At 44.4% G+C, this 25,378-nt stretch overlaps 1 protein-coding gene across 2 annotated transcripts in view; it reads left to right on the top strand.

Moving 5' to 3' along the window:
• The first annotated feature begins 1,955 nt into the window (after positions 1–1,955).
• Positions 1,956–25,378, top strand: part of DOCK2 (dedicator of cytokinesis 2) — a 526,535-nt gene continuing 503,112 nt past the window's right edge. For both annotated transcript variants that reach the window (XR_009247240.1, XM_058677931.1), the window contains exon 1: positions 1,956–2,110. Coding sequence is in view for 1 of the 2 variants with exons in the window: in XM_058677931.1 (XP_058533914.1) it covers positions 2,068–2,110 (43 nt within the window). In the remaining variant the exon portion in view is untranslated. The remainder of the gene's footprint in view (positions 2,111–25,378) is intronic.

Here is a 25,378-nt window from a genome sequence, read left to right as displayed (position 1 = left end):
ACTCCTTTTTGATGGAGAAGGATAAAGATCAGATTTCTTTTTAGGCAAAGCTAATTCTTTTCTGCATACCTTTGGTGTGAAAAAATATTGTCACTGCTGAAATGTAATGTTTTGTTATGGATCAGTATTAACAGATGAAACATGCATTAACTTCGAACTCCTGTGAAGCAAAATGTTGTATCTTCCCTGAAGTTTATTTTTCTTATTTCCAGATATGTATTACTAAGGAATATACCCCTTGATGAATATTGATTTGAATTTTATCAACAAAAAGTTGTGGAAGCTCATTTTCTCTCCTTATATATAGGTGCCTACATAATATCCTAGATTTTGCTTCTTGGCCTGAAAAGACTAAAAGATTTACCATCTGGGTATTTACAGAAAATGTTTGCCAACCTGTGATAACAGTTCCAATTGCTGCACTCAATGATTAGTTTTCTGAGCTAAGTTGGCAAAGATACTGTCACAGGTTTTCAATCAAACAGCAATCTAAGTATTTTTGTAAATATGATGAGTATCCACCATCAATTATCTTCAGGTAGAAAACATCCTCAATAATTTGGAGAAGGCCTAACCCATTCAGTTGACGGACCTTAGGAGAGGAACCCGAGGTTCACTGGAAAAAAGAGAAAATTCCACCGTTGACAGCAGTTTCTGTTTCTCTTTTAGAAGCCCCAGCCTGCCATGCACGTTTTCCCACTTGTCTAGGTGATGCTACATTTCTTTGCAATAAGCTGTCACTCACTAGTTGAGTGATTCTGGTCATCTGAAATTGTCTTTACTTACACACACAAATTCTCTATAAAAGGCACCACCTAATTGGTGCTGCTAGAGAATGACAAAATAAGTTTATGTAAAGTTAATATTTTGTCACAGCTGCCCGTTTGCCTTACAGGCTCTCCAGGGTAAAGCAGAACAGGGATAATGAGAAAGGAGTGATGTAGTGGCACATAGATGGTAGGCGTCTAAAGCCTGTGCCTGAGTTGCCAGCATCCAGTACGGGCACAACTCCATGTCCTGCCTGTTCTACTTCTGATCCAGTTTTCTGCGAATGACCAGGGAAAAGCCCCAGAAGGTGGCCCAAGTAGAGAGGCCTGGAAGAAGCTTCTGGCTCCTGTAGCAATTTGGGGAGTGAACCAGTAGACGGAAGATATTTTTTTCTCTCTCTCTCTCTTTGAAAGTCAGAGTTATGTGTGTTACGGCTTTCAAATATATAAATGTTTTCTTTAAAAAAAGAATAGAGAACTAAATTTCAGGAAGGCTAAATTTATCCTTATTGTGAGTCGAAGAGCCATTTTAATTTCTTCTGTTCAACAGCAAACGGTTACACGTGAAGTGAGCTGTTACAAGAGAAGTCTCCTTCAGCTTAACTCTAGAGGTTCAGTTATTGGCTCTTACGGCACCCTTGACCTCTTAGCCTTGTCTGGGAGTGGCCTGCCTGTGTGCTTTCAAAGGACAGTTTCAGAAATTTTATCATTTTTTCCAAGGGGTCTTTTGGAACCGCAGGTCTACAATTACCCCTGTTATCACCTGCTATATACGTTGTTTTCTTTAAGACTCAGTCATGACAGGAAGTAGGGTACTAGTATCTTACCTTAGAGTTGAGAAGACTGAGGCATCCAGGAATGGCAGGATTTTGCTGTGGTCTGGATTTGAACGGCAGCCTAACACCAACTCTCAGGCTAAGGAGATGGAGCGCCAGTTTATCTCTTGGGTCTCTAGGTCAGGAGTCAGGAAAACCTGCCTTGTGGTGACCTCCGTGGCTCAGGCCCTGTCAGGTGGGTCTAGGCTCACTAACTCTAGGAGGAGACCGTTTGCACTGACCCCAGGCTTTCCAGGTGACGGGGGTTGGAGCTTGGGTGAGGTGGGGGTGTGAGATTGCGGTCTCTCAGCCTTGTCTTGTGCCCCAGGCAGAAGGAGTTGGGCGGGGATCCCCGAGGTGGGGAGGGCGGGCCCAGGAGGGAGTTCGAAAAGAGGAAGGAAGTGGGGCCCGGCACAGTCCCTCACAACCCTCTCCTCGGCTTCCCCACTGAAGGACTCGAGGCCCGCAGGACCCCCGGCCGGGCCATGACCCCCTGGCGCAAAACTGACAAGGAACGGCACGGCGTGGGTAGGTGCGCGCGTAGGGCGGCGGCTGGGAACCGGGCAGGTGCTGGACAACCGCGGGCGGGAAGATGCTGCGCGGGCTGAGGCGCAGGCGCGGGCAGACGCGCCTTCAAGGCTTCGATTCTCAGGGGCGGGCTGCGGGGCGCGAAAGAGAAGTCGGCAGAGGAGGTAGGCTCCTCAGCCCGCCGGCCGCTCCCTGAAGGCGCCCTGTCGCCCACCGTGTGTCGCCCTTGCTGCTGGGCGGGTCTGCACTTCCGAGGTATGCCTGGCAGAGCGCCTCAAGGGGTGGACTCTACCGCCCCGTTTGGAAAAGGCCTGGCCTTCAGGAGGTCAGCGCTGTGCTGCTCTCTCAGTTATGGGCAGCCCAGTGTGCCTGCTTCTACCTTTCCAATACGACACCGTCTCTCTGCCGTCTGGTGGCGGGTTCCTTCTGAGGCAGGTGAACCCTGACTTGGTGGAGCGGTTGACCAACACAAGCCTGAGGCGGCATCCTTCTCTAGAAGCCCTGCGGTGTCATAGCTTCAGCCATCTGAGTTCCCAGAGGCCCGTGCCTCCAGTTTGAGCTGGAGCGGAAGTGGTGGCAGATAGGGCGACATTCTGTGCAGTCTCCTTGGTGCAATCACCCAGTAAACTTCAGTGTGAATTTAAAACTCTGTCTGAAGATTGCCACACAAGCCAGCAGCCAACTCCACTATGGAGATGTGGATGCAGACAAGGGAGGCACTGAAGTACCAAGAGTGTTTGGATGCAGGGGGCCCTGAGCCGTTGCAGTCCTGGGCACTAAGTACTGTGGGGGGAATTTTAAGATGAACCAATAGTGATTCTTATCCTCAGGGGAATCTGTAAAATGGAAAGCTGTCCTGACGCTGGGCCGCCAAGCTGGGTGGTGAGGTAGATGGAGATTGTTTAGCAAAGCGGATGCCATGCAGGTGGATGGACCCGTGTGGTCTAGGAGATGTGACCTGGGTCGGGACAGGAGAGCTGGGAGCAAGTTCTGCCCTGAGGGGAGAAGTCATTCACGGGATGACGGAGCCCTTGGTAAAGTGGAACTGCATTTTGGAGGACTGCTGTGAATGCCAGGCTGGGGAGTTAGGTTTCTATTTTTCCCCCATGCAAGTAGTAGGGAACCATAGAGGGTTTCTAAGCAGGACAAACACATAATCAGATTTTTGTTTAAGCCAGTATGGAGGGAGGTTGGGTGGACAGAAGAGCCCAGGTGCCTGGGTGGCACGCAGGAGTCAGTGTTGGTGATCCAAGGTAACTAGGGCAGTTACCAGGAGATTGAGAGAAACGGAATAGAGTCTTACTGCACCAAGAACTGTGTGCATAGCTGCTGTGCAGATGCCACAATGCAGTGTGAATACACGGCCTGTGGCGGCAAACTGCCTCCTCTTGGATTCTAGCTGCCAGTTCCTTCTAATCCCATCCGTTACTCTTGCTAGGCCCCAGTTTCCTTGTCTGTATTATGGGGATAATAGCAACAGCTGCTTCCCAGGAGTCTGGGAGGATGACAGGAGATGCAGTTATTCAGAGGAATTCACACAAAATGTAAGCAATTATTACCTGTAGACATTGTCCCCATTGGGCCCAGTTGAGGACGTGATTTCATAGACAGAAGGGGCTGCAGGGAGGAATAAGATTGTCACCCCCACCTGACAAAGAGGCTACCCCTGCCTATGTGGATGGAACACACAGATGGTTGTGTGTAGAGGGAGTCATAGGTTGGGCACCCTTTAGGGTTCCTGGAAGGAACTTACAGGTGCCTACCCATTAAAGAAGTCTCTCCTCCCTGAGGGTAACTGTTGAATGTCATCTCCAGCCTTCTCTCTAGGCTCTGGGTGGCTGAAAGGCCAAGGTAAAGCTTAGGTTGGTCCTACAGGGGATGGAAACCCTACAGCAGAGGGAACAGAGAAGGTGACCCCAGAGTCACCCTGGTTCTAGCTGTAACACCATTACCATCTGCACGTTAGTCTGTGTTCTGGTTTTTCTTGCTTTGAGGCTCAGCTACTAATAGCTACCACACCAAAGCTTTCTTTTGTGTAGATTATTTGGGGCAATGACTGGAGTGTTGGGAGTAGATGAAGAGCTGTTGCTGCATCCGGGATTGGAGTGGGGTGGACTAGCACATCCTTGAAGGCTTTCCTGTTCGGTCTTTCTCAGAGCCAATGATGTTAGTGCTCTTCCCTAAGGCCTGCTAGGCAGGGGTGCTGGTGGCTGTGAGTCTGGAGGGCTGGGTTTAGCAGGGGCTGCTTCCTCACAGGTAACCACTGGCTCCCTTGCTTGCCTTGCTGACAGTGGGTAGCCAGGGTGAGATTCATGCAACCCCCTGGCCAGGTTTTATTTCTTTTCTAGCTGCAGCCTTGCTTCATCAGAGTACAGAAAAGACCCTGGTGTGAAAGCGGCATTGAAATTTCCACGGACAAGGCAGTGTGATTCCAAAGTAGAAAATGATACAGCCCTACCCTGGAGGGGGTAATTGTAAAGTATAAAGCTTGGGCTGCAAAGACAGAACTGAATTTGGATCTGAGCCTGTTTTCTTACCCATAAGGAGTGGGGAGGTAATAATAATAGGCGTGTAATGCAGGTCTCATGAAGTTGTTGGAAGGATTAAGTGAGGAAATGCATATAGAGCACTTAGTGGTGTGCCTGGCCCAGTGAGAATTAGTGAGCAAGGTCAAGTGGTTTAACCTGTCATTGCAGAACAAAGACACAGTGTACCCCAAAGCCAAGCTCAAGGTAGTCCTGTCATGTAAGGCACTACATTATAGACTGTAGCAGCTGTTCTCGCGCAGTGTGTCTCTGATTCATGTGAGGCAGGGTGTTATTATTTCCATTTCGCAGATGAAAAAAACAAGTGGCAGGGTCCATATAACTTTGGAATTTATGGATCTGGGCCTTGAATTCAATCATCTTCAGAGCCCAAGGCAATTTTCACTATCCCAGGAGGGTGTCTAGGAGGGGGCATGTCATAGATAAAGGCAGGAAGCTAGCAGGTTGATGGCATGTGGGTGAAACAAATAGTCCAGTTCTGCAGTGGAGAGGAAGGTGGCAGAGCTGACTGGGGATGGATGGGGAAAGGCTGGGAGTGCCGTGTGTGTATGCCTGGATTCCTCCTGTGAGCACTGGGGTTTGGGGGTGTGTGGTCACTCACAAGAAGTTCATATAGTTAACCTAGAGAAACACCGGGACTAGACCATAGACTAGAAAGGCAATTAGTAACAATTTTACAAATCAAGCCTGTTGACTGCTTGATGAGTTAGTCTACTAGGAGTTCAAGCATAATTAACATTGCCTTTCCTTAAAAAAAAAAAAAAAAAGATAGATTTATTTATTTATTTGAAGGACAAAGGCAGCGGGGGAATGAGAGATCTTTCATCTTCTGGTTCACTCGCTAAATGCCTTGAGCCACGTGTGGGCCAGGCTGAAGCTGAAAGGCAGGAATTCCATCCTGGTCTCTAACATGGCTGAGCCAACTTTCGTGGCCTTCCTGGATGTATGAGCATGGAGCTGGAGTGGAAGCAGGCGCTGAAACTTGAGCTGACACTGCAATATTGTCAGTGGCTTAACATGTTATATACCACAATGCTGGCCACTAGCATTGCCTTTTTTTTTTTAAAGATTTATTTATTTATTTTGGAAAGTCAAATATGCGGAAATGAGGAGAGACTCAGAGGAAGATCTTCCATCCATTGATTCACTCCCCAAGTGGCCACGATGACCAAAGCTGCAAAGAACTGAAGCCAGGATCCTGGAGCCTCTTCCGGGTCTCCCTCGTGGGTGCAGTATCCCCAGGCTTTGTCCTGTCCTTGACTGCTTTCCCAGGCCACAGGCAGGGTACTGGATGGGAAGTGGGGCTGCCAGGATTAGAACTGGTGCACACAGGGGATCCTGGCACATGCAAGGTAAGGACTTTAGCCGCTAGGCTACCGTGCCAGGCCCCTAGCATTGCCTGTTGACTTTGTTGTAATCCTATCTGTCTGAGACACTAGTCAACGGAGAGGGCTTTCTGTTTTTAGTGAAGACAAAGGAAGGCAAAAAGGGAGGTATAAAATAGAAAGTTATAATGCCAGTTAGGATGAAGTGTGACTATGGAAAGGCTGGATAGTTTGTGAGCAGGTGGTGGGGCAGCAGCTCTTTCTCTCCCTTCGCTTCTGTGCCATGTGGCTTCTGCCCCTGGAACTCAGCTGGCTGCTTAAGCCTTGGACATTTTTTTTGAAAGAGATTGCTTTTATTTGTTTGAAAGGCAGAGTTATAGAGAGAGGAGACTGGGTAGGGGTAGAGAGGGATCTTCTATCTGCTGGTTCACTTCCCAAATGGCCACAATAGCTAGGACAGAGTCAGGGACCAGGAGCTTCCTCTGGGTCTCCTATGTGGATCTAGGGCCTAAATACATGGGCCATCTTCTGCTGCTTTCCCAGGCCCATTGACAATGAGCTGGATTGAAAGTGCCAGCACTTGGACTTTTGTCCATATGGGATGCTCACATTGCCACATTGCTGACCTTCAGCTTTTAGCCATTGAGTCCACCTTCCAGCCAGTGAGAAGTATGAAAGGAGCTACATGACTGTTGCCTTCTGTTGTGGGCTAAGGAGTTGGTTAGCACTCGCTAAACTGAGCGCTACAGGTAATGGGCTTGGGGCTGAAAGCACCTGGTCTAATGGAACTCAGCTGTATCCAATATTGAGCGTGAGGGCTAAAGCGTAAACAAGAACGAAGTGAGAGGTCATGAGTGGAGGCAATAAAAGCAGGCCTCGCGAGAGGCCGGGGGAGACATTTCCACCATTTCTGGTACGTGTGTCGGTGCCTCATCCCCAGATCCTTCCCCGTGCCCACGTTACTGACCCAACCGGCCACAACAGCCTTCCCTTCAGTACATCTTCCTGAAGGCAGAGTCGACCTTTCTTCTGATGTCCTGCTGGCTACCATTTCATCATCGTACCAAGCCCAGCTGCAAGTGAAGCTAGGACATGTGGTCTGGGAGGCAGGAGGTATGCAACCTGATTTACATTAGAGCTTGCATGTCTACAGAAAGACAGAAGGAAAGACATCAGAAAGGAGGTATTAGTTTCCCAAGGGAACCAAAACAAAATCGCATAGACTGGGCAGTTTAAATGAGAAAAGTTTATTTCCTTATAGTTCTAGAAGCAGAACGTCCAAGATCAAAGGCCAGCAGGTTGGTGTGTCCTGTGGTCTCATCTGGTTTGCAAGGGACTCTTCCTGTCTTGTTCCAGGCCGGTCCTCCATGCCTTCTCTGTGCTTGCACATCCTTGGTGTCACTTCCTCCTCTTTTAAGGACCTTGGTCAGACTGGATTGGGGCCCTACCCCAAAGGTTTCATTTTGATGCCATTAGGTCTTTTTATTACAGATCTGGTTCCATTTGAAGATACCAGGAGTTAGAAGTTCAACGTATGGATTATGTGGGTACATAGCAAAGTGTGTAAGAGATCATCTGTGATCCCTGTCAAGATATTTCTGGACAATAAGAGACACCTGCAAGGCAAGGGTCTTCAGATAGGGTTTTTGAGTAGAAGTCGTGCTTGTTTATCCTAAAGCTGGGCCTGCTGGGCAGATTTCAGTTCTGCTCATAGGGAAGGGGAAAAATGATTTCTTCTTCATATCTTGAATTCTCTAGTTGGGGCCCCCAACTAGACAACTCAAAGACTGATTATTAACAACAGGAATCCACAAAAGTTTATTAGCATATGTATCATATGAGAACTTGGGAATAGCAGAGATGAGAAACACAAAGAATTGATTTGGATTTAGTCTTATGGCATCTTAGCAAAGGGACATTCAAGTTTTAGAGAAGTTACAAGATAATGGAAAGGAGTTTTAGGTGTCTAAGGGCAGTAAAACAGTGAGAAGGAAAATATATGGGGAAGCTAATGGAAGATAAGGGTTATTTGTGTGGATCTGTTTTACAGCTTAACTTTTTGTCTTTTTTTGTGGCTGTAAAACTTTCTTGGAAGAGAGTATTTATGGCAGCCCTTATTTCTTATGTTTCTTCTTTAAGTAAATTTTGAAGATTTATTTATGTATTTGAAAAACAAAGCGAGAGATAGAAATACAGGGAGAGAGAGAAATAAAAAGGGAGGAGGGAAGGAAAGAAAAAAGAGAGAAAGAGAGAGAGAGAGAGAGAGAGAGCTCTAACATCCACTGCCATACTGGCTCACTCCTCCAAATGCCTATAGCAACCAGGGTTGGACCAGACTGAAGCCAGAAGCCTGGAACCCCATCCAGGTCTCTCCTGTGGATGTAGCAGGAGTCCATGTACTTGGGGCAATATCCACTTCTTCCCCAGTGTAAGAGCAGCAAGCTGGATAAGCATTGAAGCAGGCAGGAGTTGAACCCTGGCACTCCAATATCGGATGTGGCTGTCCTAAGTTGTGTTTTGATACACCATGCCACAGTGCCTTCCCCAGGAATTTCTGCTTTTAATCAGCTGTAGGAAGAGCCAGGAAGAATTCCTTTTATATTTGTTGATTCTCATTTGCTTCCAGCTCAAAATAATCACCATCCCAGAGTGGCCCATTTTAGGGTTGATCTTTGGCAATATATGTCTATATATACGGTCTCTGGTTATGGTTCTGTACCTATATGTGATGTTAGGTAAGTTTCTATAGGTTCCCTCCAAGGACTTAGAGTGGTTTTCTGTTCTGGGTCTGTCTGCTAACCTCTGGAAATTTGTAGACAATGTGATTTCTTAGTGTGCAAATGCATTCCCCTGACCTCTGCTTCCATCTGTTTGCATCAAGCTGTCTCCAGATTTCCACTTTCATTAAGGACATCAAGTCAGATAAAGTTCCACCATAGTCACTTCATTTTTGATTCTGAAATGGTTCTAAATAATGTTAATTCTGAGATTTAGGAAGTAAAGATTCCAAGATCTCTTTTTGTGGGGAGATGGAGGGAACATAATTCAAATTCTAAGAGTCTTTGCAAAAGCAGAGTATGGGTCTATTTCAGATTTTGTTTGGAGGATGTGGATGAATGTGTGTCTGCTGCCTGGTCCAGGGACATGGGTGATGCGGTCCAGTCCAGGATTCTGGACAGATCTGGTTCCTGTAGAGGTGGACAGATTTGGATCGAACAGCGCATACTGGAATCCTCTATAGCACACAAGTGTCACAAAGGGTAGAATTTTGAGTTAAACTAGTTTAATTAAAAAGTGTGTGTGTGAAATGGTATATTTTAAGGGTCAAAGAATCACATGAAAGTAAGGGAAAATATAGGAAAGCTGAGCAGCTAAGGCTCTGTAGGGGTCTGAACTGGGGTGACTCAGGAAATGCCTGTTTCTTCTCCCGGTTTTCCAGCTCCTGTGGACCTTTCTTCTTTGGTCGCCTTTCTCCTGTCACCAATTCTGTCTGTAACACTGATATTCTGTAACACGAGTGTGGTGGCGCCAACATGCCATTCACCTCAGTTAATTCGCTGTGACCTTGTGGTCCATGCAGCTATTGAATCTACTCTTGGTGTTTGCTTGTTCAAAGCCCTAAAGAGAAGAGATCTGGCGTGCTGACTCAATGCATCTTTCCAAGGAAAGTCACTCATGACTTTTCATTGCCAGCCTAGGAATGGCTACTGGGAGGAGGGTGCTACTCAGCCTGGCCCATTTTGCTGAGGGGTGATGCCACGTAGTTTGCTACTCACCCAGTAGAAATGGGGATGGGGACAGATCGTTTGGATAGGGGGCATGAGTGGAACCTGTATCCCAGACATATCAAGGGCGGAGCTCTACTTCAGAGCCAACAGTTACACAGATCTTGTTAAAAGCAACAGTTAAAGGAAAGTGACAAGAGAGGGTCATCCACTAACTCACTCCTCATTTACTAAGTATTTTTTGGGTATGTCACAAATTCAGAATTTTGGCAGAGTTTATAGTTATCAGGAAGACAGAAATATGTTATGTGTAAATCCATAAATATATATCTACAAACTGTTATATGTGTTAATGTAACAAAGGAACATTTTGTGAGTAAGACTATTGGAGGGCAGGAGCTTCAGTTTTGCAACAGGCAAAAGAATTCCAGAGGAAATGCTTGTAAGGATTTTAATGTATGAATATTTGATATGGAGTCTGATCATATCTTTGGACTGCTCCCTCAAAATTAGTCTATTGTGACAGAAACACATGAATTGGAAATCTAATTCCTTCCTACTGCTCCTTCTTAGGTGCCTGAGCTTCTTATTTTCTGATGTTTCTGCAGCCCATGGGTGTTCTGGAGCACTGCTGGGCTGGTTGTCAAAATCCACATGTATATATTGTCCTAATGCTCAGCTTCGTAACTCCATGGTCATCTTGCCCCCAACTGTCACATGTGTTTGAATGAGCCTTCGTGACTGATTGTGTATCCTGGCTCCTGGAATCAGCACCCTTTATATTTCTGCAGCATGTTGAGTCCCCATCATGCTCTGCTAGTTTCTGAAGTTTTGCACACATCATTGTGGGTTTTAAAGGTTGCGGACTTTAATTTAATAGCCAGTTGAACATGGTTGTCACAGTCTGAATCCAACAGTGCATATTCTTCAGAAGGGGGAGGGATCATGCTTATCAGCACCCAATTCAAAAGGAACCTGAACAAAGTCATTGTAGAGTTCCCCCATAAGAGGCACTTGCTTCTTTCTTTCCACTTTCTTGAATGGCTATGAAGTGAAGAGTTGTCTGGCTGGGTTGGTGAGCTGTGTAAGTCTACTCTATTTTTCATTCTCCTTGGAGGCAATCATGCCTTGTCCCCCTCCTCCAACCAGGACAGCAGCAGCAGCTTCTGTGTTGGTTTAAATTTGCAGTTGCAGGTGCTGGGGTTGGAGGGAGCTGTGACTATATGAACACCTTCCCAGCGCTTTCTTTTTTCTTTTTTAAAGATTTATTCATTTTATTACAGCCAGATATACACAGAGGAGGAGAGACAGAGAGGAAGATCTTCCGTCCGATGTTTCACTCCCCAAGTGAGCCACAACGGGCCGGTGCGCGCCGATCCGAAGCCGGGAACCAGGAACCTCTTCCAGGTCTCCCTCATGGGTGCAGGGTCCCTATGCACTGGGCCGTCCTCGACTGCTTTCCCAGGCCACAAGCAGGGAGCTGGATGGGAAGTGGAGCTGCTGGGATTAGAACCAGCGCCCATATGGGATCCTAGGGCTTTCAAGGCGAGGACTTTAGCCGCTAGGCCACGCCGCCCAGCGCTTTCTTAAGTCGTTGCTCCAGGGCATTCTGTGTTCCCTGACAAGGCAAAATACCTTGGGCTAAAGCTCAAACTAGGAGGGTGGCATGAGACACAGTAGACAGTGTGATTTGCTTGGATGCCACTGGAGCCAGCACAGGGTCTGAGCAGAGAAAGATGTTCACCAGCTATGGGTTGGGTTTAGTGGTTGGCCATGTCAGTTGTAAACACCCACTGACTGGCATGTTGAGCTTCTGCAGAGGTACTTTCTGAGTGTCAACTGAACCTGAGGGCTTGTTTGCAAAGTACGATTTTATTCTGGCTTCTCTGGTGTAGCAATCACGGAGTTGTCTCAGAATAACCAAGGCAAAGGTCCTAAAGAGGAGGACTGTCTGATGTATGGGCAGCCAGTGTTTTTGAGTTAGGGTAAACTGGGGGCAGAGGAGATGTAGAAAGGAATGTATCAACTAATACCTTGGAGAATGTCAGCTTTAACTCCTCTAAAAGGGGGTAAGGGCAATGTAAGGTTTGGAGAAGAATTCTAGAATGATGTCTTATGTTTTTAAATGATTATCCTAGGAGCTTTCATGGTGAGCCATTAAGGGACATTAAGTGTAGTGGCTGCAGTTAGGCAGCTACTTTGGCAGCCTAGACAGAAGTTGTGGAAGCTCATCTCAGGGAGGGGAAAGTGGAGAGAGTACTGAGCTCAGCTCTGAATATATGTGTTGTTGGTGAAGCAAATGGGGTACCCCTTCTGGATTGGTTGAAAGAAACTATAGACTCAAGGGTGACTCTAAGGGCTTTGGTTTTTCGAAGAGCTGGAATTACATTCTTGATCTGAATGGTAATTAATGTTATTATAAATAGTGTCTTTTTTTCATAACATGGTGCATTTACAAAGGTTCGTGTATTGTGCTTAACCTTCCAAACCACACTGAGATGCTGCTACTTTTAGTTGAGTTTCACAGATAAGGAAACTGAAGCACCGTGACCCTCTGGGTCTCCGAGACACACAACCCATTTCAGACAGCTGTGTCACAGCTCATCCATTCTGTTTTGTTCAAGTTGTTGTTTTGCACCTTGTCTCTTAGATCTGTAACCTCATGTCATTACCTCTCTCCACCCCTACTTGATGTGTAAATGTTTGAGGGCAGAGCTGTATTGGGAGTTAACTGTAAGTCTACCCAAGCCCACTGCAGGATCATGTTAGACCTGAGACACAAGTTATTGTAAAATGGCTCCTCTTCTCCTATAAAAATATGCACATGTGCAGGTTTGCGTTAGTTTCATCAAAGCCCATTCATGGAAGAGTTAAAGTCCTTGGTAGAATGTGCTCAGTAACTTTTGTAACCTAATACTGTAGACATAGCCAAGGTGTTCTTACCAGTGTATCAACTCCTGGATTCAAAGCCTGCCAAGGGTCAGAAAAAACAATTCTTACTGAATTCAACAAATTCATGCTATGTGATAGTCATGAGCTGATATTGGGTCCAGAGTCACTGTCCTTAGAAATCTTACAGTCTGTTAGTAATCACAACTGTACCAGGCAGCAGGGAGCAGTATGAAGTCCCTGAACCACAGGTGGCTCTTGCCCAGTGGAGTGTGCCCAGCAGAGAGCAGGTGCTCATGACTGGCTGGCTGGATGAGTGGATGGGTGCATTCAGGCATAGGTGGACCGATGCATGGATGGGCAGACAGAAGGAGGAAGATGATGGGAGGAAAGGGGTTACAGACTATTTTAGAAGCCTCCGATGAATCAGATGGACTGAGTCATCCAATCTTTCTTTCATTGTTACATCTTTGCAACATAGCCTCTTCCCTATCAGGAGGTTACATACCAGAAAGACCCCACAGACTTATGTTGGCAGATCAAGCCACCACTTGCAACGTTGGCTCTCATATTAGAAGAGCCCCACAGTCATGAGTAGAATCTCCTTGATCTCTTTACCAAACACTGGACACTTATAGTTGGCCACTAGATAAATCCTACCCAGTTTTCAGCCAGGACATCATTAAGATGGCCCTGCCCTATTTCTCAAGAAATCAAGTTAATTTCTCCCTCCCCCTGCCACTCCTCTCAGCCCTTACTACTCCACATCCCACACATCTGCTCACGGGGTATCACTCTGCCCCTTCCTGTCCCTCCAGTCTCACTTCCTTCATGGGGCCTTTCTTTTTGAGGGCCCCTAGCTGGCTGCTGTGGCTTGCAGTTTGGTGCTTCAGTTTTAAGTCAGCTCCTTGTTTCATTTTTGTCACTTCAGCTTCATTCACTGAGCTGTCTTCTCTGTCCTAATCTTCCAGCCGACTGCTAGAGACCCTTTGCGTTTGGGGGTGCAGTGCTGATTTGAAAGAGTTCAATGTGGAGCTTTTTATCATTAGACCTGTCTTTCATCCCTTGAGTGCACATGTGAGTGTAGAAGTATGTGAGTGTGTGTGTATGAGAATGTGTGTGTTGTCTGTGCCAACAGGAATATTGGAAAAGGGAGTGAAAGCCCAGGATGATGTTCTAAGGCGGTGTGTACCAAGAGAGCATTCCTGAGATTGTGGATCAGATAATTCATTGATGAGACTTTTGCTGTGTATTGTAGGTCACTTGGCATTTAGATGCCAAGTGCAGCCCCTCCCATCTTACCTCAATTTGGTACAAGCAAATATATTCCTTAAGGAAAAAGGAAAGTCCTCTCCTGTTGAATATTTTAGAGAACTCACTGGAATCCCTGATTTCCTTCTGTTGCTACTTTGACCCAATGAAGACTGTTCATAAAACATAGCACTGAGAGGCCAGCATTGTAGTATGGCTGGTTAGGCTGCCACTTGTGGCACCTGCATCTCATGTTACAGTATTGGTTTGAGTCACTCTCTGGCTTCCTGCTAATGAGCACGGGAAAGAAATGAATGATGACCCAAGTACCTGGACCCCTGTCACTCATGTTGAATACCCAGATGGAGATCCAGGCTCCTGGAATCAGCAGATGGAAGATCCTTCTCTACCACACTACCCATCAAATAGTTTTTTTTTTTAAGTTGTGACACTTAGGTTGTTATAATCCTGGCACAGGGCAGGTACTAACTACATCTTTCCATGAACAACGGGTGGATAATGCCAAGGTTGAGGGTGTTTGCTCTGGAGTCAACCTGTAGGCACTGAAATTCCAGCTCCCCTTCTTCCTCGCTGGACCACCCTGGGCTGTTTCCTTGATCTTGCTCTACCTCAGGTCCCTTGTCTGCAAAACAGAAATCTGAGTAATTACTCCCACCACAAAAATAGGTAGTTATGTGTAAACCCTTGAAATCATGTTGGGTACATGGAAAGTATTCAGTAAAGGTTAGCTGTGCTTGTAATTCCTCTGGTGTCTCCTGGTTGCTGGAGTAGTCCCACCCCTTCCTACTCAGGTCCCGGAGGCTGTTGATTCTCTTGTCTCATTCACTGCTGACTTGCACCCGGGATTGAGTTCTCTGGGTCTTGGCAGTTGTCCTCCCTGATGCAAAGGTGTGCGCGCTGAATCTGTCATGCCTTGTCCAGGAACTGCAGGCGCACTGCTAGTGCATTCAAATGAGAACATTTCAGTTGACTGCAAGGTACGCTTGCCCGCCAGTTTCATTTCTCCCTGCTGTGAAGACTGCAACACCCTGCTCTGGGTCTGGAGAAGTGAGCCTCAGGCAATTACATTTTCTTTCTGCATTATTGTTTTTGTTCCTCTTCTACAAGCACTTGTCCAAATTCTATTACCACTTGGTATTGGCTGAAGCTTTTGTTTTCAAAGGTGGCAGCAAGTGGCAGGACCTCCAATGAAGTATGGATCCATCTTGAAGGGTCACAGAGCGCTTGATAGCTCTCATCAAAATTGGAAGCCCAGCTGGGTTAGCCTCTCTTGAAATAATCTTGAGAAATTCAAGAGACAACATAGCCAGAAGGGACACATTTGCCCTTCTTGTTCATTCACATCCTTTCAGCCCAACAAGTATTTATTAAAAGCTCAGTAAATATTGATTTCACTTATGCTGCGGGCCAGATACTGTTCTCAGCATTGGGAACTCAGTAGTCAACATGACAGAAGTGGTCTCCATCCTGAGGCTGGAAGGAAAGATAAGAAATAAACAAGTGCAGTGTATATGCAATAAATAGAGTGGGACGTCAGTCAAGAGCTGATCAGGGAAGCAAGGTCTATGGATTTCACTCTGGACTTGAATCCACTGCCTACCACTTTCTTACTCTGTTTCTATGGGCAAGTCCCTGAACCTCTCTTTTAGTTTATTTCATGTGACATGGAGGGTAGTACCTTGGGGTGTTACTGTGAAGATTAAAGGAGCTGATTCAAGTAAAGTGCTAGGCATTTTGTTCATTTCATTTATCACTGTGGCCCCAGTACCCAGAACAATATGTAGCACACGGTCAGTGCTCACAAGAATAGCTATGGCAAAATCATGGAGTGTGTCCCTGGGTCTGATGTATGTATTAGTTAGCATTTTGTTACCATAAGGAAATAGCCAAGGCAAACTAACACTGTAAGGGTCACAGGTGTGCCCCACTGAGTTGGTCTCTAGTGGTACCAGCTGGCAGACTGCCTCGGTGGGGCTGGGCATCACATTCCAAGAGGTAGGGAGAATGCTTGTCTAGTTACCTGTCTCTGTCTGTGGTCTCTCTCTTTTTCCTTTTAAAGTCATTGGGGTTTAATCATCATGACTTCACTCTGATGGCATAATCTAATCTGTTATTACTTTCCCTGGCCCCGCCTCTAAATGCCCTAAGTGGCTTATATGTCCATGCTGTTAGTACCCTTGATGCGTTTGTAGTTTAAACTCCTGCTTGAAATTGAGACAAATTATCAAACCATCAGAAAATGTAGTTTAAAAATGCTTACCATGTTTTGGGGGGTGGGGGAGGTAGAATTCACACTGCTGGGTTTATCTGTCTATGCAGCTAAGCATCTGTCTAAGGCAGGTAGGTTATATTCCCTCTCTGTGTCTCAGTTGCCTTCTTTATAAAGTGAAAAAGAAATATACCTACCCCTAACACTGCACAATGCATAGGGACCTTACCCCACTTATTTCCATGGGCCATGACAGTGGTATTTAATTTTATCTTATTTCTCTTCATTTGGTTTCCCGGTAAGCAGAATACTCCAGTGTGTCAAGGTAGAACAGGTGGCTAATTGGTGAATTAGAGGTTTTCAGGGTTGTTGGAAGACTCATGCAGCATAAAATACCTGTTCTGATGATGTGTCAGCCTGGGATGTCAGTTATGCATGAGTCCATTGGAGTCAACAACCCCAGATTTTCTCAGTGCTTGGGAAACACCCCTTTGATCTCTGATTGGAGTGGGCTAGTCAGTAAACTTACTGTTGCCTTTGGCTCCTGGGTGTAGTAATAAAATGCAAAGAAGGTCAGGTTCTCCACGGGGAATGTGTGCTTATTCTCTATGACACAGAGCACTTTTGCTGTGGAAAGCTGAAGTAGGATTTGGGTGAATGGCCAAGGATCAGGGTGGCTGTAGGTAATTCTCTCCCAGTTGTGTAACATCTGTGGATAGGCAGTGGACATGGTTGGACAGGCTATGATAGCAGTGACTTTTGCTTATTCCCTATTTGAAAGTTTTCTTTCTTTTTTTCTTCCTGTTTTCCTTTTTTATTCCCAATCCCTCGCTTAACAGTTAAGAGTGGACAGCCTATAAGGAGTGGGGATAAAGACGATCTACTCAGAAACAACTGGAGGATCAGATAAGCAGTTGAACTGTTTGAGATACCCTGGCTCAAAGTTTCCTGTTAGCCATTTAGCAAACTTAACGGAATTGGGTGTTACTATGCAAAGCCACTTCCTTTGTCAGCAATGTCTGCTTTTCCTTAAATGAACCCTTGAGAACAGAGGCTCAAGGCTGAAAGGCACATATAAATTAGATGGCAAAAGTCAGTTTTATTCTTGTGTCAGCCATTCCTTGGAATGAATGCAGAACTTCACGTAGAATATCCAGTTTCTAGACCTGTCCAGATGTGCGTTTAAGCCAATCGACTGAACCGTCTCGCCTCACAATCCTGGCCTGATGAAAGCTGAGAACAAATAGAGGACGAAGCACAGTTGTGCCCTGCCCTCCAAGCAGTTGATGGACAGACCTAATTTGCTAGTGCCTTGGGTCATTTTTTTCTCCTGCAAGCCTTCATTGCCTTTGCATCACTGCGGAACTCCCTGGTCAAGGGCCCAGACAGATCCCTAGGTTGAAGAACAGGGAGGACACCAGCAAACTGGAGTGTTCAGTGCAATGAAGGGGGTTGAAATCAGGCCAGGTGTGCCGCGACTGAAGAAACAGGCCAGACTTATTCAGAAGTGAGGCCTCAGAGTTCCCAGAGGGTTCTTTTAAGGTTTGCTTTTGGACAAGTGATTTACTTTCATTCAGTGCTGAGTGACGCTGTGGTTGGTTGAAAACTGTAGGGAAGTCAATGTAAAAGGAACATGAACTAGGCAGGAGTTCGTATTGTCCTGAATGGATTGTTTTAAGAGGTATTGTAATACTAATAAAAGGGAAAGTGACTAGGGTTTATTTAACACTTACTATGGCCAGAAATGTAGTCAGGACATTTGTATGCATTAATCTCAGTGATACCTCCCAGGACATCCAAGACAGGGACCGTTATTTCGTCCTTTCACTGAAGCCCAGGGAGGCGAAGGCAGTCTGAGCTGTGGATTATAAAAAGCAGAGCACTTTGGCAGGTTTATGACAAGCAGATCACAGGTTGAATGCCGTCCTCCACGGCTATCTGGGGTGGAGCCCAGCCCAGGCCTTCGAGTGCTACAGCCCTGGGATTGAGGCAGAGCCAGTAAAGGAGAGACTTGGTCTTAAGAGCTGATGTTGTTAAACTGTAACCTTGTGATACCAGCATTCTGGTGACATTTCAAGCCTCCCCAGCTCTGTTTCGGATCCAGTTCCTGCTACTGTGCCTTAGAAAGCTGCAGAACACGGCCCAAGTGCTTGCTCCACTGCCGCCCACCCATGTGAGATTGTTGAATGGACTCTGGACTCTTGATTTGGGTCTGGTGTATCCTGGTCACTGAGATTATTTGGGGAATGAACCAGTCAATGGAAGAGCTCTTCTCTCTGTCTCTCCATCTTTGTCACTCTGCCTTTCAAGTAAATAAAATAAATTAAAAAGAAAAAAGAACTATAGATGTTTGGATTCAGAGACATTGGCTCTTATCCCAAGCCTCATTATGAAGATTTCCTAGCCTGCTGAATGCAACAAGGAGAGTGGGGATATGCGGGGGCACACCTTGTACCACATCCCCTGTAAATATCTTAATGGCCTTGTGAGACAGGTACCTACTTTGTAGGTAACAGTGAGAACCAGAGAGGTGAAGCTAGTTGCCCCGTGATTACACAGCTGTCAGCCAATGGCAGAGCTGAGGTTCCTTCTGAACCACCCAGTCTACTGTCTGCAATGAGTCTTGGGTTGATGTGCATTAGAGAGGTGGGGTTGGGGTGGAGGGGAAGACAGAGGAAAGGTAATTTGGGGAGGGAGGGAAGAAGAGATGGAGCTTGAACTAGAGTTTGTGGGTGAAAAACAGAGAGGGAGAGACTGACAGTATCATCAATGCAGACCTTTCAAGCTGCAGCTTAACTTGATGCACCATAGCACTGGCCTCAATAGTTCACTTTTTGGACAGTGTCCTTTGTTTGGTATATAAACATGTTTAATTTTGAGGAAGTGCTATTTAAACATTTATTTTTATAATAGTTTGTGCTTTTGGTTTCGTAACTAAGGAACTATGGCCAAATTTAAGCTCATAAAGAATTATGTCCTATAGTTTCAACTCTTTTATGGCAGTCTTTAATCTATTTTAAGTGCTGAATGTAGGGTGAAGTAAGCATTAGACTAGTACATGTGGCTATCTAGTTGTATTAGCCCCATTCACTGAAGGGAATATTCTCTTTACATGTTGAATGGTGAGAATGAATTTATCATAGCTGTAAAGGCTTATTTCTGAACTGTTTGTTCATCATTATGCCAATATAACAATGGTTTGATTCTCGTAGCTTTGTACTCAGAGTTCAAATTGGGAAATGTGAATCCTACAGTTTTTCTTTTTCTCTAAGAGCATTTTGATTCTTAAAAATAAAGATTTATTTTATTAGGAAAAAATAAAGAATGTTGGAAGAAAGGAAGCAAAGGAGTAAAAAAGAAGCAGGGAGTATGGTAGATGTTGTGTTCTTAGCATTGTAGCTAGGATTGAATCTGTTCTTTCTATTAATATCACATTAAGTCGAGAATTCTTTTTTAGTAATTATGCATTTGCTGTGACCCTGAGACTGTACAGAATTAATGACTTCCTTTGAGTAAAGACAAAGAAATAAAAAGAAAAGGAAGATGACCGCACAGCTGGAGTTGTGCCAGGCTGAAGCCCTAATCAGGGACCTCCATCTGATCTATATGGCTGCGGGACACTCAGCCTCCTAGGCACATTAGCAAGGAGCTTGACTGGAAATGGAGCCACTAGGATTGGAAATGGAGATCTGATAAATGACAATAGAGTTTCAAACAGTGGCATAAAGTGTTGTTCCACAATATTGCCTCCCTGTAAGAGTATTTTGGATGTGTGGGCAATTTTACATGAATTTGAGAATTTATTTTTCTATTTCTGCCAAAATGATGAAGCTTTGTTGAGATTGTATTGAATTCATAAGATGATCTGATAATGTGACCATCCTAACATAGTAAGTCTTTCAATTCATGCACCTGATGTCTCTTTCCATTCATTTATATTTTCTTTAATTTCTGTTAGTCATGTTTGGATATTCTTCTTTGTTTATCTAAATTTCATTTCTTGATGATGTTCACGTAGTTGAGAAGGATGCATGCCTTGTGGGCCACTGATGAGGGTGGGAAGGGGCAAAGATTAGGGGAAAGTGGATGAGACCATTATTTCCAATTTTCTTTTTATTCTTCCTGTAGAGAGGGGGAGAAGCCATATCCAGCACCCCGGGGATGGGAGACGGCCACCTGATGTAAAATGTGAAAGTCTTTGCACTACTTTGATTAAATGTATTCCTTAGGATATTTTTCTATTTGTTGCTGTTACTGCAGAATTGTTTTCTTAATTTCCTTTTGGATTGTTCATTGCTAATGCATAGAATGATAGCTGAAATTTTGTTGAATTTCTTAGTTCTAAGCATGTGTGTGTTTCTCTGTGTGCATTCTTAAAGTCTCTGTATAAATAAGATCATGCCACTGGGAATGGAGATGGATTTGCTTTTTTGATTGGGGTTCTTCCGGATGCCTGCATTTCTTTTCCTTTCTAATTGTTCTGATAAAGGACTTCTAGTACAGTGTTGAGGCAAGATGCTGAAAGCTGACGGCATCTTTGCCTTGTTTCCTATGTTAACAGGAAAACTCTCAGTCTTCCACCATTGAGTATGATGTTGGCTGTCGGTTTTTCATAAATTCCTTTTATCATGTTGCAAGAAGTCTCCTTCTATTCATAGATTATTGATTGCTTTTCATTATGAAATGGTGCTGGAATTTGCTAAATTCCTGTTTTAGACATCAAGTAAGGTGGTGATGCAGATTTTTCCCCTTCAGGTAGCTGGTATCTTTTAGTGGATATTTTATATCCAAGGGTATGATTATTTTTACTATTATTATTATTTTTTTTAAATTTTTATTGGAAAGTCAGATATACAGAGAGGAGGAGAGGCAGTGAGAAACATCTTCCGTCCAATGATTCACTCCCCAAGTGAGCACAACGGCCGATGCTATGCCGATCCAAAGCCAGGATCCAGGAACTTCTTCCAGGTCTCCCACACGGGTGCAGGGTCCCAAGGCTTTGGGCTGTCCTCAGACTGCTTTCCCAGGCCACAAGCAGGCAGCTGGATGGGAAGCGGGGCTGCCAGGATTAGAACCGGAGCCCATATGGGATCCCGGTGCGTTCAAGGCGAGGACTCTAGCTGCTAGGCCACGCCGCTGGGCCCAAGGGTATGATTATTTTTACATGTGGAGTCATCCTCATATCCTTCTGATAAATCGCACATGGTAGTGGTGCCCTTTAATATGCTGTGGATTCACTTGGCTGGTATTGCTTAGTGGATATTTGGATCTATAGTGATAAGCGATATTAATGTATAGTTTTCAATTTTTTTTGTTAATTCCTTATCTTAATGTCAAGGTAGTTTTTGGCTTCATAAAATGAGTTAGGAATCATTCTCTCTTTTTTTCTAGCTTTTGAAAGATTTTAAGCATATGTGTCAATTCTTTAAATATTTGGTGGAATGCATAACTTTTTTTAGACTTTGCTAGGAGAATTTTTAAATTTATGTTTCAATTTTCATTTTCTTTGAAATGCATACACACACACACAAAGAATGGAGAGAGATCTTCATCCAATTGTTCACTCTCCAAATGCCGATGACAGCTGAGGATGGACCAGGCCAAAGCCAAGAGCCTGGCACTCAGATCTGCCACAGGCGGCAGGAGCCCAGGTACTGGAACCTGCCACCTCCCAGGGTGTGCATTAGCAGGGAGCTGGATTTGGAAGCAGAGTAGCCGGGACTTTTATTAAGTATTCTGATATGGGTGGCTCCTGGAAGGTTTTTTATTATTAATTTGAAGTGTCAGTTGTTATATTTAAGTTCTTATTTCTTCAAGTATCAATATTGACAGTGTGTTTCTGGAGATTTGTCTGCTTCATCTACATTATCCAATTTATGGGTGCACAATTGTCGGTTTTTTTTTTAAGTCGATCCAAGTGCACAAGGATGATTTATTCAAGCCCAGCACATCCAAGTGTGGTTCTTGGTTGAAAGCAGGCAGCTGGCACAATTGTTCTTAACATTTGCTATAACCCCTTTGTTTCCTGTAAATTTGATAGCAATGTTCTTGAGGCCTGCACAGTGTTGTTTTAGGCTAATGCTCTGCCTGCAGCTCTGGCATCCCCGTAAGGGTGACGATTTGTGTCCTGGCTGCTCCACTTCCTATCCAATTCCCTGTTTACGTCCTGGGATAGCAGCAATGGATTGCTCAGTTGCTTGGCTTCAGATTGGCTCAGCTCTGGATGTTACGGCCATCTGGGGAGTGAACTAGCAGGTTAAAGACCTTTTTTTCTGACTCTTGTTTGTTCTCTGTAAATATGCCTTTCAAATAAAGAAAGTAGATAATAATGTTCTGGCAGTCATTTCTGGTTTTGATAATTTGAGACCTCTGTGTTTTTAACCTACCTGAAAGTTCATCATCAGCCTTATCTTTTCAAAGAATCTACTTTTGGTTTTAATTCTTTGTTGTTTTTCTCTTCTTCACTTACATCTGCTTCAAATTTTTACTATTTCCTTTCCTCTTTCTAGTTCCTAAAGGTAGAAAGATAGAATTGTTGATTTAAGATTGCTCTTCTTTTTAAATGTAGATCTTTATGGCTACAAATTACTGTCTGATCATTGCTTTACCTGGCTGCATAAAGTTTTATAGAGAGTGTTTTCCTTGTTGCTTATCTACAGATATTTTCTAATTTCTCTTGAGTGTTCTTTAAGCCACAGATGCTTTGAAAATATATTGTAATATGTATATTTGTGCTATTTCAAATTTTCTTTGTTATTGATTTCAACCCTGTTTCTTTTCCCTTAAGTAGATGCTTTGATTGATATCAGCGTCCTAATTTACTGAGACAAGTTTTGAGCTCTGACCTGTGATCCAGCCTGAAGAATATTGCTTGGACACTTGAGGGGAATGTTTACTCTGCTGTAGGGTGCAATGTTCTGGATAAATCAGTTCAATTGACTTGTTTATAGCATGTGTAGCACATTCCAAGTCTTCTATTTCCTTATTGATTGTTTGCCTGGGTGTTCTATCTGTTATTGGTAGTAGTGATGTATTAAAATCTTCCACTACTATTGTAAAATCATTTCTCCCTTTAAGTGTGTCAATATGTGTTTCATGAATTTTTGTTTTCTCTTATTAGTAACCTATATTTGTTGCTTAGAGTCATATCTTCGTGATATATTCATCTTTTTGCCAATATGTAATGTTCTTCTTTGTCTTGTGTAACAAGTTTTTGACTTTTAGTCTAAATTGTCTACAAATTAGCATATTCATCAGAGCTGTCTGGAGGGTTTCTATGTGCACAAAACATTTTTTTCCTTTCTGTTCCAGTCGAACTTGTTCATGTCATTACTTGCACACTGATTTTTGCAGACAGTGGAGTTGGATCATGTTTTAATTTTTTTCTGTCAATCTCTGCCTTTGATATAGTTTAATCTGATTTCATTTAACGTAAATGCTGATAAGCAAGGATTTCCATCTTTCATTTTGATATTTGTTTTCTACTTATTTTGCTATTTATTTTTGTTCTTAAATTTTGTTGCTATTTATTTTGTGTGTAGTTTTTTCATGTGCTATATGTAAGTTCCATTCTTATTTGTGTTTCTCAAATTTTTTAGTTATTGTCTTAGTGAGTAGCTTGGTATTTACAATTTAATGTATTAAATTTATATCAATATAGTTTTAGATAGTCTCATCTGAGGTTCGATAGTATACAAAAACCTCTGCTTCTGTTTAGCTGTGTATCTCCATGTTAATGTTGCTGTTATAAATTACATCTTGGTGTCACATGCACGAGATTGTATATGTATCAATATTATTTTATATAGCTGTCTTTTCAAGTTTACTAGTGACAGACTCCCTCAGTCTTTATTGGTATTTATGTCTTAATTGGTTTAGTTTTTATTAGTATTTATCTTCTAATTTGTCCTTTGAATTTTTGAAAGATACTTTTGTGAAATACAGATTCTTTTCGAAAAATATTTATTTTATCTGAAAGGCAGATTTGCAGAGAGAAGGTGAGATAAACAGAGAGAGAGAGAGAGAGAGATCTTCTTTCTGCTGGTTTACTCCCTAAATGGCCGCAAGGGTTGGAGCTGAGTCAGTGGAAAGCCAAGAGCCAGGAACTTCTTCGCCTGTGGGTGTAGGAGCCCAAAGCTTTAGGTCATCCTCCGCTGCTTTCCCAGGCCAGGAATGCTAGATCAGAAGTGGAGCAGCCACGATTTGAACCGGCATGCATTTACGATGCAGATGCTGCAGGTGGAGGATTAGAGTGCTGTGCCACAGAGCTGACCCCAATCCCCGAGGTACAAGAGTGCTGTGCCACAGAGCTGACCCCAATCCCCGAGGTACAAGAGTGCTGTGCCACAGAGCTGACCCCAGTCCCCGGGGTACAAGAGTGCTGTGCCACAGAGCTGACCCCAGTCCCCGGGGTACAAGAGTGCTGTGCCACAGAGCTGACCCCAATCCCCGAGGTACAAGAGTGCTGTGCCACAGAGCTGACCCCAGTCCCCGGGGTACAAGAGTGCTGTGCCACAGAGCTGACCCCAATCCCCGAGGTACAAGAGTGCTGTGCCACAGAGCTGACCCCAGTCCCCGGGGTACAAGAGTGCTGTGCCACAGAGCTGACCCCAATCCCCGAGGTACAAGAGTGCTGTGCCACAGAGCTGACCCCAGTCCCCGGGGTACAAGAGTGCTGTGCCACAGAGCTGACCCCAGTCCCCGGGGTACAGATTCTTAGCTGAGAGATGTTTTAAGTTTTCTTTTCGCCACTTTGAATATGTCATCTCACTACCTTCTTACCTCCATGGTTTCAGAAGAGAGATTATTTCTTCAGTTATTTAGGGCCCCTTTGTACATACTGAATGACTTTCTCACCACTTTTGGGTTTCTCTCTATCCGTTCTTAGTTTTGAGAGTTTGCAGCTTTGTGTCCCAGTGTGGATCTCTTTGAGCTTATCCTGCCTCAGCCTCATTGAACCTCTTGGGTGTGCAGTCCCATCTTCCACTTAGTTCTTTTTTCTTTTTTTTTTTTTTTTGGCCATTCTGTCTCTAGTTTTTCCTTTTCGCCTTGCTCTGTCTTCTCATGATTGAACTCCCATTCGGTGTATGTTGGTGTGCCTTCTAGTGCTCCGCAGATTTCCGAGGCTCTGTTTGTTCTTTCTGCGACTCAGGATGACTAATTTGCAGAGACTTCTCTTTCAGGTCACTGATTCTTTCTTCTGCCGGCTCAAATACGCTACAGAATCTTTCCAGTTAACTTTTCCTATTAGGGGCCCGGTGGGAGACCCAGAGCAGGCTCTGGGCTCCTGGCTTCAGATCAGC

This window comes from Ochotona princeps, chromosome 19 (genome assembly GCF_030435755.1).
Source record: "Ochotona princeps isolate mOchPri1 chromosome 19, mOchPri1.hap1, whole genome shotgun sequence".
Classification (NCBI taxonomy): Eukaryota; Metazoa; Chordata; class Mammalia; order Lagomorpha; family Ochotonidae; genus Ochotona; species Ochotona princeps.
This window is presented reverse-complemented; position numbering and strand designations above follow the sequence as displayed.